Here is a 9961-nt window from a genome sequence, read left to right on the forward strand (position 1 = left end):
AGAAAAGCAGAACTTAATATTTGGTACAGAAACCTTTGTTTGCAATTATAGAGATCATAAGTTTCCTGTAGGTCTTGACCAGGTTTGCACACACTGCAGCAGGGATTTTGGCCCACTCCTCCATACAGACCTTCTCCAGATCCTTCAGGTTTCGGGGCTGTCGCTGGGCAATACGGACTTTCAGCTCCCTCCAATGATTTTCTATTGGGTTCAGGTCTGGAGACTGGCTAGGCCACTCCAGGACCTTGAGATGCTTCTTACGTAGCCACTCCTTAGTTGCCCTGGCTGTGTGTTTCGGGTCATTGTCATGCTGGAAGACCCAGCCACGACCCATCTTCAATGCTCTTACTGAGGGAAGGAGGTTGTTGGCCAAGATCTCGTGATACATGGCCCCATCCATCCTCCCCTCAATACGATGCAGTCGTCCTGTCCCCTTTGCAGAAAAGCATCCCCAAAGAATGATGTTTCCACCTCCATGCTTCACGGTTGGGATGGTGTTCTTGGGGTTGTACTCATCCTTCTTCTTCCTCCAAACACGGCGAGTGGAGTTTAGACCAAAAAGCGATATTTTTGTCTCATCAGACCACATGACCTTCTCCCATTCCTCCTCTGGATCATCGAGATGGTCATTTTCAAACTTCAGACGGGCCTGGACATGCGCTGGCTTGAGCAGGGGGACCTTGCGTGCGCTGCAGGATTTTAATCCATGACGGCTCAGTGTGTTACTAATGGTTTTCTTTGAGACTGTGGTCCCAGCTCTCTTCAGGTCATTGACCAGGTCCTGCCGTGTAGTTCTGGGCTGATCCCTCACCTTCCTCATGATCATTGATGCCCCACGAGGTGAGATCTTGCATGGAGCCCCAGACCGAGGGTGATTGACCGTCATCTTGAACTTCTTCCATTTTCTAATAATTGCGCCAACAGTTGTTGCCTTCTCACCAAGCTGCTTGCCTATTGTCCTGTAGCCCATCCCAGCCTTGTGCAGGTCTACAATTTTATCCCTGATGTCCTTACACAGCTCTCTGGTCTTGGCCATTGTGGAGATGTTTGATTGAGTGTGTGGACAGGTGTCTTTTATACAGGTAACGAGTTCAAACAGGTGCAGTTAATACAGGTAATGAGTGGAGAACAGGAGGGCTTCTTAAAGAAAAACTAACAGGTCTGTGAGAGCCGGAATTCTTACTGGTTGGTAGGTGATCAAATACTTATGTCATGCAATAAAATGCAAATGAATTACTTAAAGATCATACAATGTGATTTTCTGGATTTTTGTTTTAGATTCCGTCTCTCACAGTTGAAGTGTATCTATGATAAAAAATTACAGACCTCTACATGCTTTGTAAGTAGGAAAACCTGCAAAATCGGCAGTGTATCAAATACTTGTTCTCCCCACTGTAATATAAAATAATAATATATATATATATATATATATATATATATATATGCGGAAAAGAAAACATAGGGGGGATTGGAAGTGATGCAGACAATTACATTGATGGAAGTTACAATCTATCTGCAGTATTAAAGCTGATCTACCCCCTAAAAAAAAGAAGAAAAAAAAGAAACAGGAGAAAACATGAAACAATAAAATAAAATAGAAAAAATAAAAAGAGCTGTGACTGGATCATTGTTTCACCAATCAGTGCCTTGATGGGCTTGGCAACAGTACATTTGAAACCCCACCTCTTTAAGGAATACCTGGGATAGGATAAAGTAATCCTTCTAACCCCCCCCCAAATTGTAAAGTGGTTATCCCACTGGCTATAGGGTGAACGCACCAATTTGTGAGTCGCTCTGGATAAGAGCGTCTGCTAAATGACTAAAATGTAAATGTAAAAATGTAACAAGGGGTGATGTATAATTAAACTAGGTTGCATGCGCCCTGGGTCCCAAAATAATTTTGGGGTGGGAGAACGTTTCTTTGGACCGTCAGGTGAAGTCCACAGGACAAACCGGGAACTAGACAAAAACCTCCATGGGATCATGACAACGTCCCAAGAACGTTAAAGAGGCCTTTCAGGGGACCATGACACAACATCCCAAGAAAGTCCTAAAAACGTCCCCAGGACAGACCAGGAACTAGACAAAACCTCCAGTGGACCATGACACAACTTCCTGACGACTTAAGCGACCATTTCATGACGTCCCGGGGACGTCCTAACGACTCATGATTGTTTGCAGGGCATGTCACCAATAGGAAATGTCAAAGTTTCTAATCTAATCTCATTGCTGTCATATACACTTAGTGACCTTTACTGAAGCTATGTGGTTCCATAACAGTATTGTACATAATGATTGCTGGGGATACGTTACATACTTATGCCCTAACTATTTGTCTCCACCCTTCTGTATGCTTATTGACTGTTCCATATTCCTCTGCCCTTCCCATCTCTATCAGATCACTCTTAATGAGCGCAGCATCCATCTGCCCCAGGACTTCTCTGAAGGGGTTAACATAGAAAACTCCCTGCACCCCTGTGTAGACGCCCCCTGTGCCAACAGTGGCACATGCCTCCCAAAACAGGCCTTGTATGAGTGTGACTGCCCCCTGGGATACACTGGCAAGCACTGCCTGCAAGGTCAGACCTCTCACTGCTATATTATATAATGCATGGGAATGCTGTATGCACTCATCTCTAGTCTACCCACCTCTCACCCGCTATCCTCTCTCTCTTCTCTGACCATGGTATTGCTGAGCAGAATGTGGGACTTACTGCATGAACTGTAAGTCTCACTGTGTGTGTCATGTTGCTCAGGTGCATAATTCTACAATGACATATTATAACAATAAGCTGTATGAATAGATAACAGCTTGTGATTGAATCTGTCCATGTGAAAAGTTGTAGTGCCATCTAGTGGAAATTGTGGGTAAGTACAGCTTCCCCTTTACAGTGCCTTCAGAAAGTATTCACACCCCTTGACTTTTTCCACATTTTGTTGTGTTACATCATAAATGTTTTATTGATTAAATTGAGATTTTGTGTCACTGGCCTCCACACAATGCCCCATAATGTTAAAGTGGAATTATGTGTTTTTATAAATTAATTAAAAATGAAAAGCTGAAATGTCTTGAGTCAGTACATATTCAACCCCTTCGTTATGGCAAGCCTAAATAAGTTCAGGAGTATAAATTTGCTTAACAAGTCACATAATAAGTTGCATGGACTCTGTGTGCAATAATAGTGTTTAACATGATTTTTGAATGACTACCTCATCTCTACCCCACACATACAAATATTTGTAAGGTCCCTCAGTCGAGCAGTGAATTTCAAACACAGATACAACCACAAAGACTAGGGAGGTTTTCCAATGCCTCGCAAAGAAGGGCACCTATTGGTAGATGGGTAAAAAAAAAAAGCAACAAAAAACATTGAATATCCCTTTGAGCATGGTGAAGTTATTTATTACACTTTATATGGTTTATCAATACACCCAATCGCTACAAAGATACAGGCGTCCTTCCTAACTCTGTTGCTGGAGAGGAAGGAAACCGCTCAGGGATTTCAACATGAAGGCAATGGTGACTTTAAAACAGTTACAGAGTTTAATGGCTGTCATTGGACAAAACTGAGGATGGATTAACAACATTGCAGTTACTTCACAATACTAACTAAAATGTGGCAAAGAAAGGAACTCTATGTCCTGAATACAAAGTGTTATGTTTGGGACAAATCCAACAACACATCACTGAGTACCACTCTTCATATTTTCAAGCGTGGTGTTGGATGCATCATGTTATTGGTATGCTTGTCAAGACGACATTGAATGTTCCTGTGTGGCCTAATTACAGTTTTGACTTAAATCAGCTTGAAGATCTATGGAACGACTTGAAAATGGCTGTCTAACAATGATCAACAACCAATTTGACAGAGCCTGAATAATTTTTTTAAGAATAATGTGCAAATATTGTACAATCCAGGTGTGCAAAGCTCTTTGAGACTTACCCAGAAAGCCTCCCAGCTGTAATTGCTACCAAAGGTGATTCTAACATGTATTGACTCAGGGGTGTGAATACTTATGTAAATTACATATATCTGTATTTCATTTTCAATACATCTGCAAAAATTTCTAAAAACATGTTTTCACTTGGTCATTATGGGTTATTGTGTGTAGATGGGTTAGAAAAAACATATATTTAATCATTTTTTAATTAAGGCTGTAACACAGCAAAATGTGGAATAAGTCAAGCGGTATGAATACATTCTGAAGACACTGTATATCCTTTAGTAACAGAGGCCACTGAGATTCCCCAGTTTATTGGACGAAGCTACCTCGCTTACAACAACAAGGACATTTTAAAGAGGTATGCCCCTTCGATTTTGCAGATGATTTGCATATTTCATTATGTATTAACTAACCATATCAGTAGATAAAAATAAGTATTATCTCTTCTCTCTTTACTCTACTATCTCTGTATCAGGGTGTCAGGCTGCAGGACTCATGTGTTGCTGCGCTTTAGGAGCTCAGCTCAGGATGGCTTGTTGCTATGGCGAGGCCACACTCCTGTGAGCGCCAACAGTGACTTTGTTTCTCTGGGCTTGAAGGACGGGGCTCTCATCTTCAGGTACAAGTAGCCCCGTAAACAATGGAGGCTATATGCCAGGGGTCAGAGAGAGAGTGTGTGGTTGTGTGTGTGTATGAGAGAGAGAGATCATGCTTCTCTCTTACGTTGACCCTTTCTATTCAGCTATAACCTTGGAAGTGGTGTTGTCATAGTAATGATCAATGGAACCTTTAGCGATGGACAATGGCATCGGGTCAAGGCAGTCAGGTGAGCTCTTTCACTATTCAGTCCTTTCTTTGCCTCAGAAATATTGATGTGTTGATAAACAATTATGTTACCTGCTTTTACACAGCAATTTACAGAGGAAACTGTAAAGATACTATATGTTAATTGTTCTGTATGGTGGAGTCTGCTCCCTGGTGGAGTGTTGTAATGAGGTTGTGTCTCTATCAGAGATGGCCAGTATGGGAGCCTGACAGTGGACCACTATGAGACCAGTACAGGGAGATCACCAGGCAACATGAGACAGCTCAATACCAACGGCATGGTGTACCTGGGTCAGTAGTGCTGTTGATGGAGATAGTAGGTGTAATGGTGGTGGTGGGAAGGATATGGTGGTAATATTGATGATGATGATGATGATGATGATAATGTTGATGATAGTAATATTAAGGATGATGATGATGATGATAATGCCATGGTTCCTGCAGGTGGAATGAAAGAGGTTGGCTTGTATACCCATGGCCAGTACCTGTGGGGCCTGGTAGGCTGTATCTCTCAGCTCACCCTCTCTACTGACTACCACCTGTCTCTGGTGGAGGATGCAGCCGCTGGCAAGAACATCAACACATGCAGGCCCTGAAAGCTGCTGACCTCGTTTCCCTGGGCACTCATTTACAGGGGGGACTCATTTACAGGGGGGACTCATTTACAGGGGGGACCATGAGCAGACTATAATGTTTATAATTATGTTCATATTTACTGTATGTCTTGGGATGAACCCAAACAATCAAAATTGATGGTTAAACTTGCAAATATTGTATTATTTATTGTTTTTTTACTGTAAAGAATTTCCATTTATTTGAAAAGGTATGATTTTATGGAAATCCCGTCTCATGGATAGAAGAGGCATGGAACTCAGCCTTCTAGAATCTCTCTGTGCCTGAAACTGAGGTGGGGTGTGGGGTTTTGTACTGTCAGATACTGCTATCCAGCTGTTTTGTGTATTTACTCCCATAATACATGCATTGTATTTACTTTATGTTCATACATTTTCTTAACTTTTCTTATTTCTTATTGTTGTTGCATTGTCGAGAAGGAACCTGCAATTAAGCATGTACCCTGTACATATGACTAATAAAACATTACACTTTTATTGTAACCATATATCTGCCAAAGGAAATGTATAGGATGTATATGTATTGCAATATTCAGAACATTTTCTGGATGTGAAAATATATACAAATGCCATAACATGTCCTGACATGCCTTTTTACAAACATAAACATTGAAATAGCATGTTATATTTGATCGTCTTTCATTGAGAATGTGGTAAAATTGTCTTGACAGGTGTAACACTAAAGTTACCTTTCTTGGGTCGTGTCATAACAGAGCAAGTTTTAAAACAGAAATATTATTTTCCCAAACAACTGTTCTTTGCAGACTGGAGCAGCGTGAATGAATGATCCGTTTTGTCACCTTTGCTCTTTGTGGTTGCTCCTTGCCACCTACTGGGTCAGAAATAGTCAGCCAGACTCCTCCATACAAACACATACAGTCCTTGTTGTATTGTCTGCTGTAGGGAAACAATAGTTCAATAGAAAGCGATGATGAAAGGACATATAAACCATTCCTAGAAACTTTCATGCACATCTTCCACTCAAAAAGATGGCAGTCTGAAGTTGATGAAAAATATAATGTTATTTTCAGTAGGAGAAGGAGTAATTGTTCTCTGTTTTATTTTCTGAGAATCTTAAGGCCATTTCAACCTCCCTGTGAGTGCTCAATTTCCATCTAGCAAGTCTTGCAACGTGTTGTGTACCTTTTTATATAGAACAACAGATTCACAGCGGAAACATTGCTTGTTAGGACGACACCCCAGTGCTGCTCAATGACGCACTCACTGTACAAAGTAGTGTTGCCAGGTTAACAATACCTCAAACCAAACACTTGAAAATTATAGAATGCATTGATCGCTGGCAAAATTATCGAAGGCAAAAGCATGTACTCAGCTGTAAAAACATCCTCCTCAGCCTCTCATTGTAACTGGAGAAGTATAAATAGCTGAGATCTGACGTTTCAGTTTTAGTCACGATGACGTCCCAGGTCCACTGTTAACAAGGTGTGTATGACGAGATCCTTGTCATTGACTGTCCTTAAGCAGACTGCCACAGTTAATTAAGGTGTTCTGTATTTCAGCTGGATAAGCTAAGAATATGATGTTATCTGGGCATCAAACCCTGATGGGTTCCTGTCTGAAGAGTTCTACCCAGCAGTAATGATGGGTCTGCTCTAAATCACTTTGCTCTCTCCCATCACTGAGCCCAGATTGAGGGAGACAGTCTGTCTCTGCTGGGGACTCGGGGGGCCTTCAGGAGCCTCCAGGGGTCCGTGAGCAGAGAGGTGGCCCCATCTTACCCCACTACTCCCATCTCACCTCACATTCCAGTTACCTGGGGATACAAATGTTAAACACATCAGATTTAGGTGAGACATAAAGACAGAGAGGCATACAGAGAGATAAAGACTGACAGCCTAGGCAAAAATGCTGAGATGTTCTCTGACTAACTACGATTATGCTGACAAACAGGAGCTACCAGGACAGTATGATGTGAGTTGTGCGTTTGAAGGAGGGTGATTGAATTCCCAGCCAGTGTGGGTTTGATAGATCTCATCCCTGAGAGGTGTTTCTAGAGGCCTGAGATCCTGTGGACACCAGGGAACAAAACAGTAAAGCATTGTGGCTGCTGTCCACTTCTCATTGTCTTACCTCAAGTTGCCTGTACTGTTGCTTTTCTTGAGAACCACTGAAAGAAAAGGAACTGTCAACACTTTCTAGAGACTGTTTATTTTAAATTTTTTTGTAGGGGGTAGATCAGCTTTAATATTGCAGATAGATTGTGGGTTCTATCAATGTAATTGTCTGCATCATTTCCAATCCTCCATAAATATACAGTGCATTCGGAAAGTATTCAGACCTTGACTTTTTCCACATTTTGTTATGTTACAGCCTTATTCTAAAATGGATTAAATGTTTTTTTCCACTCATCAATCTACACACAATACCTCATAATGACAAAGCAAAAACAGGTTCTTAGAAATTTTTGCAAATGTATTAAACATAAAAAAACTGATATTTACATACGTTTTCAGACCCTTTACTCAGAACTTTGTTGAAGCACCTTTGGCAGCGATTAAAGCCTTGAGTCTTCTTGGGGATGACGCTACAAGCTTGGCACACCTGTATTTGGGGAGTTTCTCCCATTCTTCTCTGCAGATCCTCTCAAGCTCTGTCAGGTTGGATGGGGAGCATCGCTGCACAGCTATTTTCAGGTCTCTCCAGAGATGTTCGATTGGATTCAAGTCCGGGCTCTGGCTGGGCCACTCAAGGACATTCAGAGACATGTCCCGAAGGCACTCCTGCATTGTCTTGGCTGTGTGCTTAGGGTCGTTGTCCTGTTGGAAGGTGAACCTTCGCCCCAGTCTGAGGTCCTGAGCGCTCTGGAGCAGGTTTTCATCAAGGATCTCTCTGTACTTTGCTCCGTTCATCTTTCCCTCGATCCTGATTAGTCTCCCAGGCCCTGCCACTTAAAAACATTGCCTCATCATGATGCTGCCGCCACCGTGCTTCACCGTAGGGATGGTGCCAGGTTTCCTCCAGATGTGACACTTGGCATTCAGGCCAAAGAGTTCAATGTTGGTTTCATCAGACCAGAGAATCTTGTTTTGTCAAACTCCAAGCGGGCTGTCATGTGCCTTTTACTGAGGATTGGCTTCCATCTGGCCACTCTATCATAAAGGCCTAATTGGTGGAGTGATGAAGATGGTTGTCCTTCTGGAAGGTTCTCCCATCTCCACAGAGGAACTCTGGAGCTCTGTCAGAGTGACCATCGGGTTCTTGGTCACCTCCCTGACCAAGGCCCTTCTCCCCCGATTGATCAGTTTGGCCGGGCGGCCAGCTCTAGAAAGAGTCCAAACTTCTTCCATTTAAGAATGATGGAGGCCACTGTGTTCTTGGGGACCTTCAATGCTGCAGAAATGTTTTGGTACCCTTCCCCAGATCTGTGCCTCAACACAATCCTGTCTTGGAGCTCTACGGACAATTCCATCGACCTCATGGCTTGGTTTTTGCTCTGACATGCACTGTCAACTGTGGGGCCTTATATAGACAAGTGTGTGCCTTTCCAAATCATGTCCAATCAATTAAATTAACCACAGGTGGACTACAATCAAGTTGTAGAAACATCTCAAGGATGATCAATGGAAACAGGATGCACCTGAGCTCAATTTCGAGTCTTATAGCAAAGGGTCTGAAAATTCTAAAAACCTGTTTTCACTTTGTCATTATGGGGTATTGTGTGGAGATTGATGAGGGGAAAAAATTTAAATAATTTTAGAATAAGGCTGTACCGTAACACAATGTGGAAAAAGGGAAGTGGTCTGAATACTTTCCGAATTCACTGTATTTAGATTTTCTTCTTTATTACTTTCCTCTAACCCTACCACCCCTCCCCTAATTGGAGTCAACTAATAGACAACAGTACTTAGGCCCCCACTAAGCTGTAAGTAGAAGCCTATGTACATTTTACGGACATGGTATATTTTACATTAGTTATCTTTTTATTTGTTTTAAGTCCCACCCTTCAGCTACCCTCAACCCCTCCCATCTAGCTCTGAAAACCATCCAGTTTTATTTCTAATTGCCATATATTTATTTCAACTTTGCTGTAATGTTTCACAAAAGTTCTAAACCTTTCTATTCTCATAGTTTCTACAGATTGTAAATTAAAGATGAACATTTTTACTAAGAGTATTATTATACTATTGATCGATTGACTATGACTTATTTGCAGAGTTAGCTCCAGGTAGAGTGTCTTGCAAAAGTATTCATCCCTCTTGGCGTTTTTCCTATTTTGTTGCATTACAACCTGTAATTTAAAGGGATTTTTATTTGGATTTCATGTAATGGACATACACAAAATAGTCCAAATTGGTGAAGTGAAATGAAAATAATTACTTGTTTCAAAGAATTATACAAAATAAATAACGAAAAGTGGTGCGTGCATATGTATTCACCCACTTTGCTATGAAGCTCCTAAATAAGATCTGGTGCAACCAATTACCTTTAGAAGTCACATAATTAGTTAAATAAAGTACACCTGTGTTCAATCTAAGTGTCACATGATCTCAGTATATATACACCAGTTCTGAAAGGCCCCAGAGTCTGCAACACCACTA

The 9961-nt window shown here is 41.6% G+C and overlaps 1 protein-coding gene across 1 annotated transcript in view; it reads left to right on the forward strand.

Annotated features, from left to right (window-relative positions):
* The window catches only part of LOC121583279 (pikachurin-like), a 33390-nt gene extending 27395 nt beyond the window's left edge, over window positions 1-5995 (forward strand). Inside the window, exons 18-23 of the mRNA XM_041899461.1 lie at window positions 2399-2579; window positions 4228-4303; window positions 4421-4564; window positions 4688-4771; window positions 4958-5061; window positions 5215-5995. Coding sequence (XP_041755395.1) covers window positions 2399-2579; window positions 4228-4303; window positions 4421-4564; window positions 4688-4771; window positions 4958-5061; window positions 5215-5366 — 741 coding nt within the window. The 3' untranslated portion in view covers window positions 5367-5995. The remainder of the gene's footprint in view (window positions 1-2398; window positions 2580-4227; window positions 4304-4420; window positions 4565-4687; window positions 4772-4957; window positions 5062-5214) is intronic.
* Window positions 5996-9961: the final 3966 nt, after the last annotated feature.

This window comes from Coregonus clupeaformis, chromosome 15 (assembly GCF_020615455.1).
Source record: "Coregonus clupeaformis isolate EN_2021a chromosome 15, ASM2061545v1, whole genome shotgun sequence".
Taxonomy (NCBI): Eukaryota; Metazoa; Chordata; class Actinopteri; order Salmoniformes; family Salmonidae; genus Coregonus; species Coregonus clupeaformis.